The sequence below is a fragment of the Cheilinus undulatus genome, linkage group 2, assembly GCF_018320785.1.
Source record: "Cheilinus undulatus linkage group 2, ASM1832078v1, whole genome shotgun sequence".
Taxonomy (NCBI): domain Eukaryota; kingdom Metazoa; phylum Chordata; class Actinopteri; order Labriformes; family Labridae; genus Cheilinus; species Cheilinus undulatus.
Window position 1 is genome coordinate 43,599,135 of NC_054866.1, and position 27,546 is coordinate 43,626,680.

At 39.3% G+C, this 27,546-nt stretch overlaps 1 protein-coding gene across 10 annotated transcripts in view; it reads left to right on the plus strand.

Moving 5' to 3' along the window:
* The window catches only part of tenm4 (teneurin transmembrane protein 4), a 330,072-nt gene that overhangs the window by 159,436 nt on the left and 143,090 nt on the right, over window positions 1–27,546 (plus strand). For 6 of the 10 annotated variants that reach the window (XM_041804631.1, XM_041804642.1, XM_041804649.1 and 3 more), the window contains 3 exons: window positions 16,608–16,857; window positions 20,711–20,809; window positions 21,737–21,972. In XM_041804631.1, coding sequence (XP_041660565.1) covers window positions 16,608–16,857; window positions 20,711–20,809; window positions 21,737–21,972 — 585 coding nt within the window. The remainder of the gene's footprint in view (window positions 1–16,607; window positions 16,858–20,710; window positions 20,810–21,736; window positions 21,973–27,546) is intronic. The other 4 variants (XM_041804673.1, XM_041804699.1, XM_041804690.1 and 1 more) reach the window with 1 other exon arrangement.

Consider the following 27,546-nt stretch of genomic DNA (forward strand, 5'->3'; position numbering starts at 1 on the left):
TGAGTATGTGGGACCCAGACTGTGGAGATGTGGGATTGCCACTGGTTGCAAAATCTCCTCTCCATATCTCCCTCAGGAACCTGATTGTCAGCACCTGGGGGCATGCCTGCCAACAGATGTGGCTGAACCCCTGCAAACCCTGTGAATGGCCCTCCCCAGTTGTGATTTATTAATAGTATAAATGTGTTTGATCAGTAGCATTGGTGCTAGCATCGTGGCTAAGAGTTACTTTATTTTGGAGCCAAAGATTGTCAAGTTGTCATTGGGTTCTGATGGTGAAACTACTTATTTGTGCCACTTTTGAACCCCTTTTAAACACCTTTTCTGCTCATTTTGCTTCTTTTATTTGACACTTTCAACAGTTTTGCTCAATTTTGGTCTATTTTTGCCATTTTGTACCATTTTTTGCTACTTTTGAATCCTTTTTCCACCACCTTTAACACACATTTTAACCATTTTAAAACAATTTATGCCCTTTCAAGCCATTTTTGCCACTTTTAAACCCCTCCACTGTTTATCCTGCCAGATTTTACCCGTTTAAACCATTTTTGCCCTTTTCCATCCATTGTTTCCTATGTTGATCCATTTTCACCACTATTAAACCATTTTCACCACTTTCTACACCCTTATTTTGCTAATTATAACCATGTTTCAATGTTTTTTATGCCAATTTTTGCCACTTTAAACCCATTTTAGCATCTTGTAACCCCTTCCACTTTTTCTCTGCTGGTTTTTGCCACTTTCTGCCTATTTTTTGCCTCTGTCAACCAATTCATGCGTATATTAACCCATTTTTGCCACTTTTAAAATCCCATTTCACCACCCTTTCCACCACTATTTCTCCCACTCTCTACCTCTCCCCTTTTAATCCGTTCTTGCCACTATTAAACCCTTTTAACCACCTGTTTCACCCGTTTTGCCAATTTTAACCACATTTAACTGTTTGTTATGGCAGGTTTTTGACGATTTTTGTCATTTCCTTCCTTTTTGCCACTGTCAACCAATTCATGCCTCTTTTTTTGTTTTTTGGGTTTTTTTTTTAAGATTTATTTTGGGCCACAGGTCAGATTCGAACCCAGGCCGCCCACATACATGGGGCCTTAAACCACTAGGCCATCTGTGCCCCTTCATGCTTCTTTAAACCCATTTTGCCACTTTTATAATCCAATTTCACCATCTTTTCCAACCCTTTTTTTACATTTTTAACCCATTTTAATTCTGCTTTTAAAAAAGGGGGTTACATTTTAAAGTTTATATACTAGAAATATTTGTTGCTTTGAGAAGAGTGGTTGTTATTCGGGTTGGAAAAAAAGGGTTATCACAGCTTAAGTCTACAATGGACCATGATTTTCTGACCTCCATGGGCCCCAGATTTGGCTGGGCTGTTGAAAGCTCTCCCCTTTATCCCCCCTTTATGGACAGCCTTGCCTGGTGGTACCAGAAGCTCAACACAAGAGTCAATGAGAACAGCAGAAAAAGCTGTTTGGCATTGGCAGAGATTTGGCTCATTTATTATGGGCGCAATCTGCATACTCAGCTCTACTGCTCATCCCACAAATGCATGCTCCTTACAAATGTGGCACCATTATAAAGGGAAATAAACAGGCTTTTCAATAGTATAAGATTCATTGCCAAAAATCATTATTACAGCAAAGAAATAATCTACCAAACACAGATTTCTATGCTGAATTTTGTTAATTTACTCTAAACCCCTCTGCATGCTTAGTGTTGATGATCAATAGATGCTGATTTGTATTCTTGCTGTGTTGCTTTCCTGTGTGTAGATTTTCATCAAGGAAAGATATCTAATGCCTCTCCATGTAAGAAATATTTTCAGCCCCTAAAGCCTTTGTGGGAAATAATATATGTGACTAAATAACTCCATCAACCCAGGCTGGTTTCACCATTTCAGGGAATGAAATGACTTCATTTAAACTTGTTCAATGTGAAGTAACACCATTCCCTTCAGCTACATAAACCTCATCTTCTCAAGGTGACAGAATGAGAGTGAGGCAGATAGCCTGTGCTGTACATCTAGCATACAGAGCAGGGTTATGGGTGCACAGATGCATAGCTTATGTGATTAAAAAGGAAAAAAAAATCACCTATTTTCTGGATTGGGTAATCAAATTTATGAAAATGGAATATTAATGTTTCTGATTTATGCAGAAGTTAAAAATCTGGTTGGGAAAAAGTGAGTAGGTAGCGTTGTAATCTAGGATTAAGTATGCATCTCAGGTTTTGGGTGGGAATTACATGTGCAAAAAAAGTAATTTAAAAGCCATCATGGTAAAAATGACTGGAATATCAAATCAGATCACTTTGACATATAGGTCAGTTATTCAAGAAATATTCAAATTCAGAGATAAGAGATTGTAGGAATACTCACTTCAGTAGCGTCACTACAAACAAAGACAAAAAAATCAATGAATGCCTAAAATAATTGGCTCACAGTGGATCTGTTGCACTGGAAAACAGGTGGCTTTTTATCACTACAGATTACAGTTGCCCAAGGTCATCTTTTAGCCCACATACAGGACTTACAATGTTCTGCTGGATTTTGAACAAGTAAATGCTCTCAGCAGCACATCGTTATTCACATTAGTAGCCTCCAAGGCTGTAGTGTTTATTTATTTTTTTGGGATCCTGTTTTCATTTGGAAGCACACTGAGCCAGGGTTTTCTGTGAGGCTGACGAGGCTGCTCGCTGAAGCCTGCAGTTCTTTTGTGAAGCATGTGTTTCACTGTGGCCCTCGGCTTTCTCTGAGGGGCTTCTTCCTGGGGAGACTGCCAGTGGGAGCCCGCTGCCATGCTGAGCTGCAAGATCTGAGACATTGCAACCTCCCCGTATTAGCATCTCTTAATGCAAAACCGCATGGGGTCGGCCAGTGTTGGCTTCAGTGCTGCCCGGCTCCCTGGTGAAAGGGGCCAGCGCACCACCACCTCACAGCTGACCAAGCAGGAATGCAGAGCCTGAGAGAAAGCTTGGGGACGTGATTGTGTGTGAATTCAAATAAGTCTTCATTTGAACCGCTTAATCATCCCCCCGTGTGCTCGCAAGGACGGGGGAAGTGTGGTTAAAAGAGGTCAGCCCAGAAAGTAATTCATCCGCAGACACCAAGAAGACCCAAACTATCTGAGGCTAAATAATAATTTAATGAGCAGCACATGGTGCACCAAGCCATGCCCTTGTTTTTCTGAATATTTGAGAGTACAGTTTTGAGTTGACATCTCAAAAAGAATCAGTTTCTCTGGATATTGATGCAGTTTTCAATGAACTGAAGTCAACACACAATATGTCCAATTCCATTCAACGTGCTGCTCTTCAGCACAGAGAAAATGGATGATGCATTTGCATTGCTACATATCGTCTTTTCATTGACATAAATTGAGACACATTACTTTCATTCCATGATAATTGTAGACCATCTGTGCCCTCTAACAGAATCTTCAACCGCTTGATGGATCTGCAGCTGAGTGACATACAGAGCAGAACATACGAAACCACTTGTCTTGTTCTTGCTAAAGCAGCTCACAAATGACAGAAAATCCATTTGATCTCACAAAGGCAGGGGAAAGCATATGCCCGGACGAGTCTTAATGGATTAGGTTTCAAACTGTGGTAAACCTCAGCCAGAAAAAATATCACTTTTATTTTTTTCCTGTGTAAACACAAGTTTCATTATTTTGTTTGAGTTTGCATTTTTTGCATAAAATATTTCATATAGAGGATGTTTATTTCTCATTTGGTGTCAGCAGTTAAAGTTAAAAACATGCTAAAATCTTACACTGATTGAGGGGATGCTTTACAAGTAGAATAATAGGATGACTTTTTGTTTTAAGAAGTAACATTAATGTGTTAGTTCTGCAATTCAGAAAATCTTTTGGAAATGTGTGGCCTTATTTCCTTTCACTTTTTGTCGGGAAAAAAAATCCCTGAAGTGTATGCACAGTTTCTGTTTCTCTCCAAATTCTGAAGAGGTAGTTGCATAACAGTGGAGGGTGAAACTGCAGTCGTGCATAGGAGTGTGAATCTTTCAAATCTCACAGTTGGATTTGATCCTGATTCTGGGAGTCAAATCTGATTTCTCTGTTTAGTAGAAAGAGGAGCTTATTTAATGATCTACTCCAGTCTACTGTGCACAAATGAGCTGTACATCTTTAGTGTTGAATATAATGCAGCTTTTAGCCCATATTTATTGTATTTAGTGAGCTGATTACAGCAAAGAATTAGTGCTTTTATTTCAAAATAATTGAAATGAATAAAATCTGTGAGCTCAAGCGGGATAATTAGACATTTATGAAAACCTTACAAAGAGAAAAAAATCATCATAAATCTAAGTCCTTCATTTTTAATGACACAGTTTTACATCTTTGTAACCATTTTCAATCTTTATATTTGTCAAAGAGGTTTTAGGCTAGTTTTTCTGCTTTTGTTTTTTCATTTAGTTTAAGCACAAGTGAGATTCTGATGGATTTCCTCCAGATCCAACATCTGTCTTCTGCTTGTTCATGTTCTGGCCCGCTGAGCTTAAGCTCCACTGTGTCCCTAGCCAGCGAGATAACTATGGGACTGAGTGACTTATGCATGTAAACGATAGGTAAGTGCAAGTTGTCTGAGAAGTGTAGAGAAGTGACATGAAATGTTAGTGGTTAGGAATCAGAGATGCAGAGTGGTCTAAAAATGTATTGAGAGTGGGGAGCAGATGGCCTAGTGGTAAGGTGCGCCCCATGTATGCAGTAGGCCTGGGTTTAAATTCAGCCAGTTGCACTTTCCCGCATTTCTCTCCCCAGCTCTCTCGTCCCTGTTTCCGGCTCTGCCCACTGCCCTCCTCTGTCAATAAAGGCACAACCCCCCCCCCCCCCCCGCCCAAATGTATTGAGAGTATTGAAGTATACCCTGCTGACGTTGAGAGCTAGCGATGCTAATGCTAACAGTGTAGTTAATGAGTCAGGTCTACACACCTCCTGCAGCAATCATTTCCCAGGGAAGTTAGAGACGGTGTGCAGAAGAAAATATCAGCAGGTTTGCTCAAATTATTCTGCCATTAAAATTGTTCTGGGATAAAATATAGTAAATTTAAAAATCTATATTTTCTTAAATTCTGAATCAATTCAAAATTATAAAAAATCATATTTGCAATTCTGTTGTGAAATGATTTTTTCACGTTATGTTTTGATATTTACATCTCTGTGCAATTCCCCCCTCACTATGAATGTCACTGAGGCATTATGGGGGACGCTCTGGTCCCCCTTCTGTGCCGGCTTCTTAGGTATTACCAGAGGCATTAAAGGGGGGAGAAAGGGATTAGCTGAGCCAGCAGGGGAGCTCAGTTCTGTGTTTGTCCTCGTCTCATTGTTTGTGTACATGGAGCTCGCGTTGTGCCATGCTCTCTCGAACCCCCACAAAGCCGTAATGCAGCGCTGTCGCAGAAATGCACTGAAGAAAAACTATTGAAACAGCTGTTTCTACTTCTGCAGTCCTCAGACCTATAAAGGCTATGAAGGTTATCTCACCTCTTATTCCTGTAATTAGGCTGCAGATTACAGATTATGGGCTATAAACTGTAGAACGACAGCAGAGTTGACAAATGCAGATGTACAGTAGGCTACCTGCTGCCTAGAAAACATCACTGATGTGTAACAAGTTGCACAAAGGTTTTATTTTTCAGAAGCACAAAACACAACATCAGGATTTCTCTCTTTCACTCGGTAATGAATAGGAGCTCATGTTAAGGCTCCAAAAGGTCTTTTCCCCCCTTGTTCCCATTGTGAGCTGGTGAAGAGCAGCGCATTATAACCACCATGTGGTGTTAGTGGTACCTGTTACCTCTCAAATGAGTCCAGGAAAGACAGCTCATATTTCCGTATGGCTCTTCCCCCTTCAGACTTTTCTGATGGCGTAGGAAACAGCAGGGCCAGAGAGAGACGCAGCTTCAGGGAGCCAGGAGAGAGTGCAGCTTCACTGCCTTCATGACAAATTCTATTTGTGTTTTTATAGACAAATGCTACTCAGCTGGAAATTCTGCTCCTGTGATTAGCCATAGGGGCTGTAGCAGTAAGCAAGATTTAATGATTTATCTGGGCGCTGGATAGCTTTTGATTAATTCTGTATCGAATAGCTCACACCTCAGTGCGTTGATCGGGTGTCTCGGGCATGTCATATCACTTTATTTCATCAGGTGTGACCATTAGTACTGTGGATTTTATCCTGTGTGCTAGTTCAGAAATAAACCTGCTCCCTGGATGCTGCAGAGTGTCACATTAAGTCAGGATCCTCTAAATGTGGCCAAAAATGATGCACCTGAAACAGTTTAGTATGCGGGTTAAAACCTGAGTGGATTTTTGAACATTTTTAGTATCGCTCTGTTTGATTTTTATGAATTGATTCACAGTTTGAAAGAGGGGTATGATGAGACGATTTGCTCCAGAGATGAGATTTTCCTCTATTTTTCAAAGCTCTGATAACAGACTATATGACTGGAAATGATTTCTTTTATTCAAGTGAAGATATAAATGCAAATATTGCATGGCGTGAGATCTTGTCAAACCCCTAGTTTGAAATTTACTTTGTTAGCGAGCGCTAGTTTACAGTCAGTGCATTTACATGCAGTTGAAATAAGGGTTAATTCTGACTAAAACTGGACTAAAATTGCATGCAAACATGATAGTCCAACTGAAATCAGACTAAATGTAACTTCTCAAAGACTTACACATTGAAGTCAGAGTGCTAGTTGCTCTTACATGTGTGCACCTCAGTTGGACCAAAGCTGAACGAGATGTTCTGTACATGCTCCAGTCTCTGCACTGGGCTTTGACATGACAAATACATTTGCGACCCACAGAAAACCGCTGAGCAACCCCAGTTTAAAAAAAAACCACTGGTTCAAGCTTTTGTAATACAAGTCACTGCAGTGCTAGGCTGAAGACAAACCATGTTGAGCCTTGCTCATATTAAGGCCTCAGACAGACGAGCAGAGATGCCAGGCACAGCAAACACTCGCTTCATGTTGCTGTTATTATAGAAAACATACTTTGGGGGAGACAAGACCTTCTTACCTTATTACTGTGCTTCACATACATCATACGGGTACAAACGGCTGATGTTTGAGTTGTTATCTGACTGTTCTTTAGTGTCAGACTGAAACATGATGATGATGACTGCAATCAGACTGAGCTGCTGTCTTTCACTCATCACTCTGTTATGCTCGTGACGGCATCATTTCTGCCTTTTGTGTGCACCATAACGCAACACGTCTGACAACAGGTGATGATGGTTATGCAAAAATCCATACCATGGCAGAAATTTTACCATTAATGGTATCGCTACCAGTGTGCCGCCCACCAGTGGTTTGACAAAAGGAATTTTTTACATAGTGCATGTGAGGCTCTGAACATCTAAAGTGAGTCTTTCTGACAATCTGATACCTAGATCCACTGATCTGTCTCTTGTGAAATGAGCTTTGGTCTTTTACATAAAGATTTACTGCTTTAGTGTATTGCAGTGTAATGAATTGTTTCCATGACTACCGTTGCAGGACATAAGAAGCTAATGTGGTTTTGAGATGTGCAGGAGAACTTTTCAGTCGTAGAGTGGCATCATTACCGACAAGTGAATGTCAGTGTGCCGTTATGCATAATGTAGTCCAAGTAGGATTTTTTTCCCCATTGTCTTATTAAAAGCACTTTCTGTACATCTCAGACAGGCTTCTTTCACAGAGTTAACTGAGTTAGTTTCTCACACAACAGCGCTGACACAGTAAACGGTGCATTCTGCATTTTCTTACAGCTCCATCCAAGTTTAAACAAGTGGGCAGCTGGAGTAACCAAGGGTGGAAGACTAAAAGAATGTTTTACACAAGAACAGTACAGTTAACTTTGATTGAAATGAACTTTAGTAGAAGAAATGTTACTGATCTATATATCTATTCAAGTAAAAGTCAAAAGTAGTCCATTTAAAGTTTACTTAGGGCACTTAGAGTACTGAGTTTAACTTTTGTTGTCAAGGGGATAAAGCCAGATGTAGTACAAAACCTTTCCCTTATGCACACTGCAAAAACAGCAATTTAAATCTATAGCAGGGATGTTAAGTTAAAGAGTAACTAAACTCTGGAGTTTTGGGTGATGTTAGTCTACCCTGGAATTTAAAAATCTGCCTTTAAAAAGACAATTTTGTTTCTATTGGCACGATATCAACCTTGCTCTAGGAAAATCAGGATCTATATGCATTACTGGGTAATGGAACTACACAAGCCACAATCCTAAAGAGTGCCACAGCAGCGTCTCTGATTGGTAGAGCCTGACTGTTATTGACAAGTTTACCACCCCCCGCAGACTTTGGCTGTTGATTGGTACTACTGTAGAAGTTGGAGGATGTAAATGGGGAAATTGACTCCCAAACCAGAGCCACCAGAAAAGTGGGTGTCACTATTGTTCTCTTTAGTGATGTAAGCAGGCTGTATAGCACCTGCCTTCAGATCAGAATTGGAAAATTACGTTGTTGTAGCTTGGATTTAACCTGTAATGGCAGTCACTAAACATACTACTGACACAGTGTGTAGAATTGATATACATGCCATCCAGATGTTGAGGTTTGGAACCAAGAGAATCAACAACCAGTTATGTACCCATACTCTTAGGTCTCGGTTCAAAATAATGGTCTGGGGATTTAGTAACTCTTCAGAAGGGTATCTTGAAAATAATGTGCAATACAACAGCTAATTTTGGATGCTATATGGAATTATTCTCTCTATATGCTGTATGCTACTAACCGTTGTATGGTTGAGAAGCCACACAATGTGCCAGTTTCACATAGCTGACAAAAGTTTTGAGCCCTATTTTTGTCATACAAGTTTTATATTTTACCTAGCAACAGATAGTATGTAATATATATTGTGATGTAATACTTCCCTCAGACTACACTTAGCAATAGTAGAATAAAGTCTTCTTAAAAAATACAAGTGCAGAAAAATGCATTTTAGTTAAGATAATGCAAGCAAGTAGGTTTTTGTTTTTTTAATGATGGATTTTTAGACTGTTTGTGGGACAACATATAAATATATATGTATGTAGAATAAATCTGCTCCTCTGATAAACTGAAATAACTGATATAATTATTTCCCAATTAGGCTACACATTTCAGATAGATTATCATGTGGTTAATAAGCATGATACTTTCAGGGGTTCCTACTGTGAACAGTTTTTACAGAGCATTTGGCATAGCATCTGATGTGATTGTCTTACCTTATGTATCATGTTTGAAAGTATGCCAATGTACTGTGTCTATATAGCGCTCTATATTGCCAACCCTCAGCATGTGTGACATTTTCATTGTTATCTGGTGATCTCTGTTATCTTTGGATGTAACTCCAGCACTCAGTGCTGAAATCTGCCTATAACATCTGATGAATGCAGAATTAAATGTTGAGAGGTGGTTAGCACTCACAGGACATACAGCACATCCAACAACCAGGGATGTAAATGTGTTATTTTAATTATAAAACAGCTTTTTAAAAATTTAATGCTACATGTAGTTTGGGATATGTGTCCAAACGTACAAGTGATTCATAATTATGAGCTACATCTGCATGTTTATAATTTAACAGGGAGCATGTTTGGAATCCCACCATACAACGCAACCGCTTAAAATCTCTATGGAACAGATATCATTTCAATAATTTTATCACCATGGTTGCATGGTTCTGCTAAATTATAACATGAACAAAAATAGGATTGAACATGCAAAGTCTACCTTTAAGGATAGATCTGGTGTGCTGTTGTGAAGTGTGCTGCTTCATTTTTCCTTTTCTCTCTTGCTCCCTTTATTCCAAACCCTCAAACCAAAGTGGTAACTTGTTTTTTTCTGCATCACCTACTTTAGTTTAATTTGCAGTATTTTAATGTTGATATCTCTGAGTGTTTCTCATGAAAACTCTGGAAAGTAAGCTCCGGTTTTAGTGCAGCTCTTTGATAGCTCACGAGCCAGGCGCTCGTCTCCCAGCCTTTCTAACATCTCTCCATTAGGCAGACATTCCTGTTATCTCTCAGGGTGGGGTGACGTCCAAGCTAATGAAGTGGTTTTGCGTTAATTACTTGTCTAGAATAGCGTCAGGAGGCCTTAACCGGAGCATACATCTGTTAGGAAGAAAAATGAAAAACTCACATTCCCAGACTTAATGGATATCTTTAGACTTCTGTTTTGAATGCCATGTGAAAGTTTGGCTATTGTAGCAAAGTCTCCTCTCTCTGTCCCTCTGATAACAAATGAATCTCCTTTTCTTGCCAATTTCGTTGTGCAAAGCAGGTCAATAGAAAACCATTTATTTTTTCTGTCCTTTGGAAAGTAGTGAATAATTGTAGCTGAATCACCACATCTGTGGGGGTCGAGTCGCCCTGTGCTTTGTCTCCTGTTTCTCATCTCTGTTTATTTCCACAAAAATAACTCTGACTACTTACCTGGCTGTTGAAGGGGGTTTTGGTTGAACAAGGGCAAGCATGTCTATTCCAGTTTAATTATGATGCAGTGCTTATCTCAGTCTTTTCCTGTAGAATATGTTTTAAAATTCAAATGGTTGATGGCTCCTATGCAAATAAGTAGACAGGGGGAAGAATAATGAGATTAGCAACAGTCCTGTGCAGGATACTAAATGTACAATCTTTTTTAAAGACTCAATTATACTGTATTATAGGCTCCAAATGTGAAACATCAGAGCTCGGAGTTTAAATGCAAAAGGATAACAGGACTCATTATTGTAAGCATGTGAATTTCCAGCAGTATATCTAGCAGGATTTAAAATTGATTTATCTTTAAGGTACATTCAGGAACTTGACTTAAATGTGGATTACATTGCAATCAAAGACACATGACTATTAGATTCCAGTTGAATAAATCTCCAAGGCACTGTCCTTTATGGCAAAATAAACACTAAAGGAGTGGATAAGGGATTTGGATTTTTTTTTTAAAATTCAAATTAATTTAAAATACATAGGTTTATATCTCCCAAAAGCACAGTTTCAATTTTAAAGGGGATCTACAATTTAATTGATAATTTTGTTCATGATTTGAAAAAAAGGAATACCTTGCAGTCTGTCTGTTAGATTATGGCATTAATCAGTAGATTGGTTATTCTGACTGATATTGAGATTACTATTATTAGACATGATTGCCCATTTATTTTACAACATCTGATCTGCTTATGAATTTCAAAGGATTGAAGCTCAGTGTTAGTTCATGCAGGACTAGAGAGTGTCCCTGACTGAATTGTGTTGTAAGGATGCAATGATTCTGAATCTTGGTAGCACCATGATAGTGAGAAAAATAACAGTTTCATGATAATTTTGTATTAATTTCTGAATTCTGATGTTTAAAATTGCATGGACATTTCACAGAAATCTAAAAGTGCTTTATTTCTGCCTTTTCTGAAACAGAGATGACACATTGATCAAATAATCCAGTTCAAAATAAATGTATTTCAAAAAGCCTAACCTTGTTTTGAAGGCATTGTTCATAAGAAAGCTAGTTGGTGTATTTACTTAGAGTGTCTTAACTGATATGATACCAGGATTAAGGGATTTGCTCTTTGGTGCAAACTTTAGGTGGTAGGTAAGAAACGAAAGCAGCCTTTCCCAAACTTCAGTACGGCAGTTAATTTCCAAAGACATTCACATGATTTACTAGGCGTAGACTGATTATTGGCCTGACGGATTATTTCTGATATGTGGCATTTGGCTGATTATCAGAATCTTCATTTTATTTGTTTGATTTATTGACAAAGTTAACAGATCAAAAAAAGTGCATTCCTTTGGTTCCACTGCAAAGTGTGTCTTCCCCTCTTTTTTCACTCTCCACAGGCTCACCAAATGTCCTGTTTACAGCAAAATCTTGATTGGCTAGATGTCACATGAGCACTAGCCAATCAACATTTTGATCCTGACGCTGCGCATATGACATCAACTCCTCTTTTCCTGCTTCTGCTGTGTTACTCTGTGCCATTTCTCATGCCTACAGAGCTAGGGCAAACATTTTTTTATCATGCAGTTTTACTTTTGCCACTTAAAGTGCATTTTGTACTTTATAATGAACTAATATCAGTTCCAAATATCCATTCATCTCATGCATTACTAATAACCAGTGTCAGTATCCGCCCTGAAAAAACAATATTGGTTAACCACTCAACACAACTGGTTTCTCTTTGTTTTTCACCGGATGCCATCATCCGTTGCTGGGTCCCTCTGCCATAGTAAAGCTAATGTAGCATAGGATTAAGCTATGCTGCAAACAGGCTGCTGGGCTACACGGCTACGCATGGCTACACAGTTGCCTTTTGTCAGCTTCTTTAGCTCTCTTGCTTTTCAAACTAACTTGACTGCAGTGGCTCCTTCTGCTCCTCACTTAAATTTAAGTGAGAGCTGTTCTGGTGGGAGAGGCAGGGCACAGGCTGTGCTGGAAAGAAAGGAAAGGTGTGCTCGATTTACTGCAACACAGCATGCAGCACATTTTATCTCAATTTTGTTTTCATTATTGCAGATCTGTACATCTATGAAGCTTGCTTTATAATTATTTTTATGCTGTAGAATAATTTAAAAGCTGTAGCACGACTCCTAATAAGCACTACTAAGAAGGTCCCCAGAAAGAACATGCATTGCCCCACATTTGCTTGATTGTCACAGGAAGTAAAGTATTTGTTTGCTAAGCAGTAAATGCATTCCAGAGCAGTGATGCATTTGTCCTCGTGATGTATTTCTCCATGTGTATCGGTGCTGTCCCTGTATCGAATTAGCATAACCTTATAAATGGCTTTAGGAGTCAGGTACATTACTGAGCAGGAGGGAGGTCATCAACAACTTTGTGGTTTAACTGCACACAAGCCTATTGTTCATGAGGACAGTGGAGCTCTTCTCTCTCTGTGGCTCGGCTAATTATGAGGGCAGCATTGTGCAAAAGAGGGCCCAGCATGACACCATCTGCCAGAGCGTCAAAGGCATAATATAGCATTCTGTGCATATAATGAAGAGAGCGAAGATTCCTTTCTTTGGTTTATCCTATGGAATGTATGCTTTAAAATTAAATTAGTGTTCTGTTCTTCCCTTTTGATGACTTAAAGTGCACAAAATAGGAATAAAAAGCAGTTGAAACGCTAAATGTGAAGAATTGTCAAGCTCTCTGTAAAGCTAGTGTGTTAAAAACCTCCCAGGGAAACACTTAAGCAGGGTTTTGATGATAAAGGTTCAGCACAATACATGTTTGACTTGTTTTTCCTTTCTGAGTCACTAGCATGTTACCTGTGAACACAGCACAGTACAGCCACATTTGCTGCTTAAGAGTCTGTTTATCAGTTTGTCTTGATTGACATGTGTTTATGCAGCAGCTTCTTGTTCCTAACCCTTTCAAAAAATCTGAAATGACTGTGAGCTTTTTGACTGGTGCGGGTATTTCTTTAATGAAGGAGCTGATTATACAAAATAGGCCCTCTGTGTGTCTATATTCCTCTCTCTGTGTTCTAAATTGGCAATTTAGTGTTGTGGATACGTGTGAAATAAAGGAGGCATGCTGCTTCAAGAGAGGCAGCTCTTTCACTGGGTGTAAAGCTGGGTGTTCATTGACTGATGAATGGCTTTGCAGATGTGGAAATGAATGTATACAGAGTCTTCAAGGATGTTGGTCTTCTATCATTTAAAGTGCCCTGTGCATCAAAGGTGCAAAACTATAGGACCACTGCATATGATTTGTTGTTCTGAACTTTGTATCTTATAGTTTCCAGTCATTTGATGTAAACTAAGAGCTGAGCTAGTGTAAGGCCTTATGAGACAAACAGCTCTGCAGTAGTAGAGTTACACTGGAATCACTTCAAATAACTCAAGTTTTAAAGAATAAATGATGATGCACATAGATAAATGCAGTACTTTTTTAAATCCAGTTAATTGCTAGCTATCTTTTCCTTGTAGGTGCACTTTTAAAGCTACCATAAAAGGCCAGCAGCAGCATGCTACTCTGTCTTGCTGCTCACTCAGTGATGGAAAATTCCACAGCTGCACCTTTCATTTTATTTCACCTAGAAATTCCCAGACAGCTCAGTGGAGAAGTTGAAGGAGCCCTCACCTTGTGATATCAAACATTTAGCTGTTTTTTTTTTTAAGTTCCCATCAGCTAATTTCAGAAGCTTTTCTATCCGTAGCCAGTTCATTTTTTCTGTGGCTAAGCTAATGTACTTACATGTGATCTACCAGAAGTTCCTTATTTTCTTTCAAAATAAAAGCAGGTTTTGAACTATATAGGAAATAAAGTACCCTTAAACATTAACCAGGGATCATTGGACTCAAGTGAGTCATTTTGTGCATGAACTCCCACATATTTATTGATATATAACAGAGTTACAATTGCATTTTACAAAATAATCCCTTTAAAACTGTCTCCTACCTCTTAGTGGTTCCCAAAGTTGGGGCTGGGACCCCCAGGAGGGGCGTGAGACACTCGAGGAGGGTCTAAGCTGCTACTTTCCAAAAAACAAAATGATTTGAAGTGAAGTATTTGATCCCGTATTGAAAAACACAAATCTTCAAATGAGTTGAATTTGGAGTAAAACTGAAGTTATTTAGTGATATTTGTGCTTAAATGTAAGTAATGAGTACTCAAGTGAGGGTTGGGGGTCCCTTGTTTGGGAACCCCTCTGAGTCATGGTTTAAGGGCACACTGATGTAGCAGTGCCTGTGTAGCACTCATTTTAATAATGAATCTGAAATCAAAGCTTATAAAATAAATGTCCTTGCATCCATTTCATTCACAAACCAGGTGAAGGTTGCACCAGTTTGAACGCAAGTTCTTACTTATGACGGAGTATACGCTCTACTAACATTTACGGTGTTGCACTAGGTACAAAGTCCTCTGTAAAACACAATATGTCTGTCATTGTGACAGTTTTGGTTTTGGTGGAATAGGAGGATGCCAAGGAGGAGAATTTTACTGGCATTCTTCTATCAGCTGTGTGTTCTCCATGGTCAGTAACAGTGTTGTTTTCCATGAGCCAAGATCATTTCTGTTGATCACTGTTGAATTATCCCATGTTATCAGTGATTTCACCCATCCATGTCAGTTTTGTTATTTTATACTAGCTCTAGGTTAAGAATGTAATCTCTGGTAATCACCTATGCAAAATGCTTTATCACATTTATACGCTTTTCTGTTTGAGGATTGACGGCAGTAAGCAGATGTTATTTTTTGCCATTAGCCTGTCCAGAGACAACTACACATGAGAGGCAGCGCTCTAACAAACAATGATTGGTTAAAGTATGGGTGTAAAGCCCCACTAGTTCAGATCAACCTTACGTCTCAATGACAGAAATTAAGTTACAGCTGAACTAGTTTCAGTTGAAGTCTGGCATTTACACCATAATTTAAGACAGAACTCAGGCTTAGCTGGTGCAACAGAGGACTGGACACTGGTAATGATTCTTTGAAACTGCCAATGTGGACTTAAAAATCTGTGTTTTGCGTAGAAAACAGATTTTATACATGTGGGATGAGTCAGGATTAACTATTGGAGTTTGTTGCATTCAAAAATTGAATGTTTAAGAATATTAAAGATATATAATACCCACTGGTTATATTTTAGAAAGTAATGGTCAATAAATGGATTTACAAAAAATGCAATAGTAATCAACTTTAAATTTCAGATTTATAGGCATAAATTAAATGTTTGATTGAGATCAGTGTGAAACGAATGAATGACTTTGTTTGACTAAGACAGATCATGATGGATACCATAGACATTTTTTTAGACATTTTTCTAATGCCATGTTTTATATAGACAGGGAGGCAGGATACTTCCAGTCAGTGGTTTACAAACGAAGGTGGGGATATTAAAAGTTATAGTAAATTGTCTGTTCGTATTGCCATTTCTCCATTTTACATATTAAAAAAGAAAAAAAATCAGGAGAGATTTTAATCAAACCAGCTAATGTTCTTATTTGTTGATTTCTCTTATATCTTTGATGTCCATCTGCTAAACGTTTGCTGTGAAAACAGATCTGACTCTTGACAGAGTCAAACAGAGTTTTTCTGATAGAGCAACACATGATCAGATATTTCTCCTTTAGCTTTTGTCAAAAAGCCTAAAGAATGGTTGGGTTTTAAGTAGAGTCCTGCAGTGTGTTTACACTGGAGCCTGAGTCTGGTCTGAGTAAACAGTCCCAAGTCTCTGTGGGAAGAAGAGAGCACACTTTGATAGAGACTGATCTGGAGAAATAATGAGCAGAGGAGGGACTTTTTTTAGGAGTGATTCACTTAAGGGCTTTGGAGCTCTTCACTGAAATTAGTCTTTAGTTCAGGCGTTAATTTATGGCCTGCGTGTGAAGCTATGACTAATCGTTCATCAATCACAGTGTTGTGGCTTTGGGAGTTGGAATAAAACATAAGGCTCTTCTTACCCAGTTAGTATAAGGCAAAACAAGAATCAGACACGCTTCCAAACCTGTGAATCCATGTGTCTTTGATGCTGCTTCCACAGGTAGCCAAGATTCAAAGTGTCTGAAAAAAACAATCATTAAATGAAAAGAATTGTTTATCTGCTTCTGTTCTGTAACATGTCTTACTTCTTTCCTTTCTCGCTTCAGACGGAGCTTTTCAAAACCACTCTCGGCTGCGGACGCCTCCTCTGCCTCTCTCCCACTCCCACTCGCCCAATCATCAGCACCATGCAGCCTCCATTAACTCTTTGAATAGAGGCAACTATACGCCGAGGAGCAACCCAAGTCCTGCGCCCACAGACAGCTCTGTTCCCCCTGAGGGGCCAGCAAGTGGTCAAGACTCTGGTAGCGCACAGGACAACTGGCTGCTCAACAGTAACATCCCCCTGGAAACAAGGTACTGTGAGACTTCTTTTTTTCCAACACAATGTATGGAGATGTTGGTATTTATGAGACTGGCCTTCAGCTGGTGCCATTGAACACAGGTTTTCATGCTGTCTGCTCCGTATTAAATTACTGCAGTGTTAACAAGAAGCAGAGCAATAAAAAGGAAACTATCCTGCTTGGGGCCAAGGCCTTTATTTGAATGAACATGATTTTGAGGCAAACATCAGAAAAGTCCTGCTTTTGGTTCTTTGCTTTATTTTAGTAATCCTGACTGTGGAAGCTGTTGAGTTAAACAGCAGAGTAATTATGTTCACACTGGATATGAAAGAGTTTCTGCAAAATTATATTCAGGCTCCCATGAGCAGGTTTATAGCTCCCCACTTCTTTCCTGCACTTTATTTATTTCATATTAATCAGTATTCAGTTCTCCTGCACATTCCTCAATAGGAGGCCCTTGTGTGAAGTAGATCTGTCAAGTGTTATTGTAACAAAGGGAATATCAGTGCTATTTTTTTGGCTGGTCTTTATGCAAGGCAGTGAAAAATCAAGGATGGAGAGGCAAATTATCTGAGCACTCCGAGCGATAACATCACTGTTTTAGCTGTGGAAATACACCAAGAATAAAGTACGGCCTTCACAGTATGACCAGGTCACCTGCTGAGCATAGAGGCACACTTTGATTTTTGAGAAGTTGAATTATTCAAAATATTGTTAAAAATATTTTTCTTTAGTGAAGAGACACTAAACCCTAGAGTTTTAGCTGAGGTGAATCCACCCTTGAATAAAAAAAAAAATGCCTTTAAGAACATCTTAGAAAAGGCTTGGAGGGAGGGTGATAAGACGCCTTCCTGCTGTCCCTTATCAGCCACAACATTATTCAGCCAGTCTGTGCTGATTATTAGCCATTTTGCCATAATCAAGGTAGACTTACGACAGGCTACATGAGTGTTAAACACTGATATCGTCATATTGAAGATCAAAAGCCCACATTTAGAGCGTTGCATCAAACCCTCCTAATTAGCTGATCCAGCCTCTATGCACCAAACTTCTGCATGCATTCTGGTCATGATGCTGCTTATGAATTCAATGGTCATTTGTCAACTAAAGACGGTTTAGCCCTCTGAGACCAATGTTGTTGTATACAACAAGAAGAGACAGGTTATTTAAAGTTGAACATCTTTTGAACCATAGATTATAGCCCTTACTTTTCCCCTCTTGCTGCCTGCCCTGGTGCCACTCTAATGACACTGACTTTGAGCGTTTTTTTAATTGATTTTTAAATCAATTTTTGATTGTTTCTTCCACTAGCTTAGCATGCTTACCCACCATATTGTTTTCTCACAATGCTTTGTGATTGGCTGTGACAACCAGTGGCCCATGTCCTTACACTTAAATCCTGGCAGAGACGCCCTCAATAGCTAAGAAAGAGAGACAGAGAGCCTGTGATGGGGCCCTCTGTGTCACTGCAGACAGGAACTGCTGTGACTAATGGGACAAAAACAGGCAATGCCAAAAAGCGCAAGGACTTTTTTGTTAATATGTCAACATTTTGAAGACTTTTTTTCTCTTTTTGGTCCCCAATAAATGGGAGAACAAGTTTGTGCAAAAAGTCTTAGTCACTGTTGTTTACTGTGTGTCACACATAGTTTTAATATCTGTTTAGTTTTTCTTTTATCTGTGTAGTCCCACAGTTTTATTAAAATTAAATTAACATTACAGTAGCACTCATATTCTTAAAGCCCAGGTTATCCTGAAAAAATGATACTTTGAGCTTGACTGTGCACCACAGGGTTGATGTTACACAAGCTTTTTAAGACAATAAGTCCAGGCAAGACAATATTTTCAAAAATAGCTTAGGGCTCAGAGAGTTAAATGTGTTAAACAATATAGAAGACATAATTTTGGTCAACAGCACTGCAGCACCCACAATCCTAGAGTTTCAGAGCAACATCTCTGATTGGCTGATCCCTCCTCTACACGCCTAATTTCTGCTTTCTCCCTGGTTCTAACACTTAAATTGGATTTCTTTGTAATTTTACAATGAAAGACAGTTAAAATCGGAAAATATACGATCTTGTAGAAGACACAAACAAGTATATTAGCAACCTTATTTTAAGAAAGACAGTTTATTTGCAATTTCAGGCAAAAGCACTACACTCCCCACAATCCTGTGGGGCTAAGTTGAGCTAAGTATGAGCTAAGTTAACATGTCGGGGGAAAAAGTGGGTGTTTGCTCTTTGATTTTAGTGACAGCAGATGGCCGTAGAAATTTAAAAAAAAACTCAGTTGCAGTAGACAGGTTTAATCTGAAGAATTCAATTGCTATCCACATTTTTACACAAAATCTAGAACTTAAATACATTGTGCTCAGATGTCAAGATTTGAAACCCTGACTGATCAACAGTACTACTAAATCTGCATATATGCAGGTTTTAATCTGAAAAAGACAGTGTGCTTAAGGTTTAGTAATTCTTTAAGGAGGTTTATTCCTGGAGTCTATTCAAAGCAATCCACTAAAAAAATCCCAAAGCTGGCCATCATCTATAGTCTGAGTAGTATGTTGTATTAAATGAAAATGCTGTTTACAACAGAATAGCTTATAGCTAATTTGGCATGGCGAAACAACCATCCATGAGCAGAATTACTGTCTCTTCCTCCAATTTTTGTGCAACGGTTCAGTCAACAGGAAAATGAGCATCAATTTCAGCTGGTAGAAGGACGGTTAGTGGGATAATGAATGATTACACGTCATCCTGCTCCAAGTTTAATCCTGCACAGGTATTCCCTGTGGAGCAGAAACAGATGGTGTGGAGGCTGGATCTGCAACAGGCAAGAATGATGCCCAAATCATATAAGTAATCTTTATGATCTATTCCCTCGAAGACAGCTTAACACCTCACATCCTGGTGATGCAATTCAAACTATTAATATTACCCAGACAAGCACGGAAATATTGGTCACATTTACTTTGTTAATAGAAAAACAATGGCCTTATCTCATCACTTTTGTGAAATTTAATGGCCCCGATCAATTCCGCCCTGGTAGGTCTCATTGTTGCTCCGCCACTGGAAGGATGCCAGCAGTTGGTTGCCCCTTTAATGCCTCACTGTTTTCTTTAGAGTTTCAGCCAAGCATCTCTCCCTTCATTAAAAGTTGCATTCGTCTCCAAAACAAAGGCTTCAGAGACCATGAACTGACTTCACAACTGGCCTCGAAGATGCAGAGAACGAAAACAAGGCTTTTCTCTAGTAGCACTAAACGTGTTCAGCCTGCCTATTGCATGCAGACAGATCATTTTTCCATTGCATTTCTGCCGTATCTTCTCATGGACTGGGGCTCTATATAGGGGAGAATGCATTATGGGAAAAATGAAACTGAAAACTTGTGAAACTGTTTTTTGGAGAGTTAAATAGAACATCTCTGATACCTTGCAGCGTGAAAAGTGATGACAAATGAATGAAGAGTGCTTTAAAGTGTTTTGTCTGACTAATGTTAGAAACCTGAAGGTTCTTATTTGTAAGTGATGCATTGTTTTCTTCCAACCACAACCTTAAAGGAGCCAGAATACTCTAATGTATATCAGAGAGGAACAAGACGCTTGCAGAGAAGGGCAGGGCTCGTACAAAACAAGGTATGGCAGAGCCCAAAGGAGGGGAACAAGAGAGATAGATGTTATTTGTCTCACTTCCGTAGAAGTAGTTCCATAAGGATCTTGGTTTCTTTGTCCCACACCGCCCGTCTTGATCTTCATTTGTTGTTTTTGATGTTGCTTGCTTGGTGATCACTTATTGTATTGGCATTTCTGTGTTTTCTGCACGCACATCTCACACCCGCTTCATATCCATCTTTCCACCTGTGTGTAGAAACATAGCAAAGCAGACATTCCTAGAGACTTTGCAGGACAACCTCATTGAGATGGACATTCTGGCATCAGCACGCCATGATGCTGCGTACAACGACGGGTATGTTGCATGTCTGCTATCTGGCTCTCACTGCTGTCATAGTCTGCTTTGCCATGAAAACAATAGCGATGCCTGCGCTATTTTCCATCAGCATCCTCTGTTTTGAAATGCTGTCAGTCATCGGTGTATGTCTCCTGCAGTGCTAAATCTCCGCTGTATCTGTCCCTTCCCTGTTTAATACGACTAACAGCTTGCATTAAGTCACACTGTTGGCTTGTGTAACCTTTGATTAATGCTGAGCATGACCGCTTTATGAAACAGTCGCCCATGCTGTCTCCTATTGCTGGAACAGGAATAGGATACGTCCGAGATTTGTCCTGGTATTTATAAATGAAATATGGTCTCAGTGACTTTCCACATCATACATTGTAATGTGACATTCAATCACGTTCATGTCACTGTCGCTCAGGAGCTTCTTGTAAACTTGTCAGTAAAACAGCCTTGACAACAGTGCCACTGCCGCTGACTCTGATGGGCTTCTCACACAGCTCTCTGAAATGCAGCTCTACACATGTTTTCTGAGATAGCCAACCGTGTTCTCCAAGGGCGAATAAATCTGTGCAACTCCAATCTGCAACCTAATATTTTGTATCTCTCCTCTGGACAGCCTTGACACATAGTTACTGGGAATTACTCTTCATCACGGCAGCATGAATACGTAAACAAGAGCCAGCTGCGGTCACTAGTCCTGTAAATTAGATTTAATATTGATTCACAGTTTCAAATGAGCAAACCCACTATGCTTTAGTATTCTGACTAATCTAGCAGAAGCGTGACTATGGTAACAGTATTGAATGTGCTCAGAAGCAGAATTAGCAGTGGAAGGGGCTGCACTTGGATGGTTACATACAGTATTATGATGACAGACATGTCAGAGAAACGAGTGTTTCTGTTAAGGCTAACAAGAAAATGCATTTCTTTCTACAGGCACTTCCTGTTCAAACCAGGTGGAACATCTCCAATGTATTGCACAACATCACCAGGATACCCTTTGACCTCCAGCACAGTGTACTCGCCTCCCCCACGCCCCCTGCCTCGAAACACTTTCTCTCGACCTGCCTTCAGCCTGAAGAAACCCTATAAACACTGCAACTGGAAATGTGCTGCTCTCAGTGCCATCCTCATCTCAGTAACACTGCTGTTCCTGTTGGCCTACTTCATCGGTGAGTCACCTCTTGTGCTTCCACACACCGGGGTGGGTGCCTCCACCTATCCACCCACAGCACCACCCCCCACTTAACTGCAGTCGCAGGCTGAGTCCATGCTCCATTGTGTTCCTTCTCAAACCTTTTAATAGCATTGAATCCGCACTCTGTGCCATGTATGAGGGTAGTTATATGGGGGCTCATAGATTGACTCCTCGCCCACTCACCTCATCTGAAATAACATTGTCGTTCATTGATTGGGATGACTGAATCTGTGCTGATGAGCGTTCCAGCTTCTTGCTCCTGTGGATAGGTCAGATAGGGAATGAATCAAAAAGAATTTGGCCATCAAACAAGTGAAATAGAGAATTTGAATATTCATCTGATTTAATTTAAATCCTCTGACCTGCTGGATGAAAACAACCAGCTAAAATATCTGAAATGTGCTTTCAAGTCAGTTCTGTGACTTTTAAATTTTATTGTTCCAATAGGGAGTGGTACCCATATTCAATAATACAGTCTCTTATTTACCTACAGGCCTGCCCATAGATTTGGCTTGGCCCCTGACAAACCCAGAGAATGCCCCCCCTTAGTTGTGATTCATTGGTAGTATCAGTGCATGTATGTTGGATCACTAGCATTGGTGCTAGCATCAGGGCTAACAGTTACTTTATTTGGAGGTGAAAAGTGTGTCGAACAATTATTGGGTTCTGATGCTTCAAAGATTTATTTGTACCCACTTTTTAACCCCTTCAAACCACTTTTCCCATCCATTTTTACTACTATTCATCAATTTTGCACAATTTTGCCCCTTTTGTTGCCTCTTTTTTGCCATATTTTAACTCCTTTAAATCACCTTTTTTTCCCCCACTTTGTCACTATCAATCTATTTTTGCTACCTTTAAAATTCCATTTCAACACCTTTTTCCACCCATTTTTGCCACTTATTTTTTCACATTTTACCACCTGTACCTCCAACTTCTGCTACTTCTAAGCCTTTTTTGTAACTTTGAAAACCTTTCGACCACTTTGTGTGCCCATTTTTGCCACTTTCCTCCTCTCCTTGCCTCTCATGGCCCCTTTTTTTCCTCTCTTTGACCATTTTTGCCAATTTCAACCACATTTTTGCAGTTTTAACCCATTTGTGCTACCATTAAAATCACATTTACCACTTTTTTCCACCCATGTATACCACTATGGTTTTCCGCTTTTCATCAGTGTTGTGCAATTTTCACCTATTTTGCCTCTTATAGCCAATTTTTGCCATGTTAAACTCATTTTTGCCACATTTGAACCATTTTAATAACAATTTTCCACACATTTTTTGCCACTCTCGCCCCAGACTTTGGCAAATATTAACCCATTTAAGCTACTTTTAGGTTCCATTTCACCACCTTTTTCCATCCATCTTAGCCACTTTTTTTACCATTTTTTTTGCCACTTCTAAGATAATTTTCGTGATTTTTAAACCAACTCCACCACTTTTTCCTGCCCAATTTTGCCACTTTCTGCCTATTGTTTTGCCTCTGTTCACCCATTTTTGCTACTTTAAACACATTTTTTGGCACTTTTAACCCTTTTCTGCTACCATAAATATCCCACTTACCATCTTTTCTGGCCATTTTAACCCATTTTAATTGGTTTCAAAAAAGGTATACATTTTTAAGAAGACTACATACTACAACATAAATACATTAAAAGTATGCGTTACTTTCATAAGAGTGGTGAGATAGTGAGAGTGGCCCCACAAAGTTCTACCATTTATCTTTCCTTATAGGCAGCCTTGTTTATCTGTGCAGTCTTGATGTGAGACAGTTTCTGTGTTTTACTCAGAAATGATATGAAGAAGCCATACAAACAACATTACAATGAAAAAAACTAGAAAGCGAAGCTAGAAAAAAGGAAGTGGCTCTTTCAAGTGATTATTATGATGATTTTTTTTGTGTGTTTTTAAGATTACAATCTGTGCTCATATCTCTGTGTTCATGCTTGAATATGTTGGCTTTCTTTGTGGTCTTTTCAATTATGCTGGATATCAGTGCTCCTGTTTGCACATCTGCTCATATAGTCCAAGGAAGCTGTTGCTCTGCCACTAATTTAAAAGTCAACTCTACGAGTATCAGAGATTTTTTCTGCACATTAAGTTTTCCTTATATCTTTTTAAAAACAAGTGTTACATTTTTTAGCTGGATTGTCTGAATCACTGTTGCTGTATCATTCAACATAGAATAATAGAGATTTTATAAAAGAATATTTGTGTTTCTAACTTAAATTTTAAAAAGATAGGGATCCCTTGATCAGGTTTTCTGCAGCTAATCACCTTTGAGTGAAATTGGCCGATATGATTGCAACCGTATTCTGTGTTTTGATAAATCAGCTTGTTTAGTAGTTTGTCTCTCTACTTAGCTGCATTGTGAACTGAGACAGGTGGAGGAGTGACATCATAAAAGGAGCACAGAAATCATCCTTACTCAGTCAATATGCTTTTACTTCTTTTGTTAAGCAGAGCAGGACAAAAACCTCCCAAGGAGTAATGCAAAAAGTGTCCTACAGTAAGGACAACTGAATTACACAGTGTGATGAGTCATTAATTGCGTGTTCATTTATGTGAATTAATTCACACAGTTACTAATAGACTGACAAAGTATTAAGCCTGTTCAATAGGCTAAACAGTGCAAGTGGTGTAATAAATAAGAGGCAATGAGTCTCAGAGCAATAACTCAGTTACCTTATGTAACTTCTGCAGTTAATTTATATTACTAAGGAAAAAAAACACCTCCAAACAACTGTATTAAAACCAAAATTTCCTTTTTTTGAAGTTACATGTGAACAAATCATGTGACTTTACCTCCAAAATAGTCATTTTACTGATTGGACCTTAAAAACCTACTGATTTATGTGATGTCAGCTAACCTACACCCGTTTCATACTGGCAGCGTGTTGGCTGTGTCTCCCTGCTGTCACAGCCCTGACTTTCTCCATAAACTTCACCTCAACAGCTCTTTCCACAAGTGACTTGATTCATTGCATAACTGAACTGAGTCAGGAGCATTTCAGAATAAAAGTATTCTGTATAAAGAAAGACAGTGTCTCCAAGACATGCTCAACCTAGCTTTTATTTTGAAAAGCACAAGCTGGAAGTGTACTTGTACGATATTTTTCTTGCCTTTGACATATTCTACCGGTGTGGGAAGGAAAACCCTCACTTATAGTTTAAAGAGATTTAAAGAACGGCTGATTTAGATGAACACGTTTCAGCTGGAGGCATTCATCTTAGTTGCTGAGAAACACCAGAAACTAGGGGTCAACTGACATTGGTTCTTCAGGGCTGATTCTGATTGTGAAAAGTTCATGATAGGGCTGGGCGATATATTGAGTATACTCGATGTATCCCAGCTTTTGCCACCCACTATGTATTAAATGACTATATCGCGAATATCCGAGTTCAAATTATGTGGAAGTTTTGAGCCGTCAGCGTGCATTTCTCACTGGAGCTTCGCTTCCCTCGTTGTCCCTGAACGCATCTCTCACAGCAGAGGAAGAGGAAGGTAAACAGAGCAGCGTGGCTAGTTAGCGGGGAGTTAGCTGACTTTGAGACAGTTAACGAGAAACAACGCTGGATCTGCAGCGTTGAGCAGTCATTCAACTTTGAAAAGGAAGAGGTCGAACTCGCCTTATTCGTTAAAATACACCGCAAGATGTCTCAGAGACAACGCCAGCAGTATCACAACACGTCGCTAAAGACATGAGCCAAGTGTTGTTGAAAAGACACTTGAACCAGAATACGAGATTTGCCTGGGCGCGAGCATTTTGCTGAAAACTTCCTGCCAGAGTCGTATATGTCAGAGAGAAGACAGCCCAGCAACGGACAAATGTGATCTACTTCTCCTCAACTACGGAGACATATCTCAGCCTTACAGTTCAAATCACAGACAACGAGAAATTAAAATGTTCCTGCCTGCAAACAAGCTTTTTTCCCCCTTGATAACATAGGAGAGTTTATTGAATAAGGTCTAAAGACGCTCTCATGTCATGAACTTGTCAGAAACTGGTCCAGTGTTCATCAGCACAGAAAATGGACTAATATAATCACAGCTGTGAGCCTGAATGGAGGACTAGACTGCAGGGTTTTGGCCTCTGGCTGCATGCATGATTGGTGAGTTCTGTGTAGGTTTGCTTCACCCTTAATGAGGAAAATAATCATTTTATAGTCAGAAATAGTAAATAGTAATAGCTTAACCAGCTGATCTGATTAATTGGCATGATTTCAGATACTTGAGATTATGTATTTTTAATTTAAAAAACTGGCTTATCATGATCAGCCACTGTCAATTGAGGGCTCCTTTAAAAAATTTGAAAGATTTCATTGGTTTGGTTTAACCAACCTTAACAGCAGCATCCACAGAAATAGAGAGGTCAGGAAACAGAAAGGATTGTGGGTAGGTCAGCGATCCTGAGATTGTGAGGCTGGTTTCTTTGAGTGGATGAGGTTTTGGGGCCTCAAGGTCATGAATGAAGAGTTTGTAGGATGTTGTTGGGGTAAGTAAACCACATGCTGACTTTATAAAAGCTTTAACTTCACAAAAGTTATACTAAGTAAACAAAGAGAGAAGAGAGAGTTGGTAGGAGGGATTACTCAAAATTCAGTAAGCAGAGAGAGAATATAATGCCAAAGCGGTTTGTTGGAGGTCTCTGGAATAAAAAAAAAACCCTATCATTGTTGCATTGATTGGCAGAAACTTTCAAGGATGCAGCAATCTCCATAAAAGATCTGGCTGTACCTTTTCATTCAAATAATGATAAATCTGCCAAGTCACTTGTTCGAAATTCAAACAAGAGGAAGATACACATTTCTTTCCTATTTATTTCACCATACAAAATGAATCTGAATACCTGTTTAACATATAAATGGTTACATTGTTGGATTCACTCTCACACAGAGCAAAGAAATGTTTTTTTCCAGTAGAGGGACGGTGAGATCATTGCAGTTCTTCTGCATGAAGTCGATGAAAGAACAGCCCGATCCTTCTCCACAGCCCTCATCAGTGAGATAAATGGATCCTTTATTGAGGACATTTGTTATAGATATGTATTATGCTGTAACAATCACAAAAGCTATCATTTCTGCTTTTTCCTTGAGGCCAAATGAACTAAATCTGATTATTCATTTTGTGTCATCAGAGCCATTTAAAATGTTTCATTTAAGATTCAGAACGAGGCAGAATTAGAAAAGATTTCCTTCTGTTGGTGGAAATTATCTACGTGTTCAGGAATTTTAAACCGATGACAGAGGGTGTGAACAAGTTGTGGTTTGGCTTGTTTTTGGCGCCAGCAGTTTGGTTTGGCTGTACAAGTAGAGATACTGTATGTGTCTACAGTTTACTGCTTGTGACTTAGCCAAAAGCCACAGAGCCCCATCAGCCTGATAGTGCTTAATCAGACTGTGTAATTATACCCTGCAAAACTCACACAATCTCCCGATGCCCCACAAGTAAACATGCTGGAGACCAAACCTCACCTGAAGATCTGGATTTCCAATCAAGAACTAGGGCTGTGTTTAATTAGAGGCTGATGAGAAAATACATTTAATTT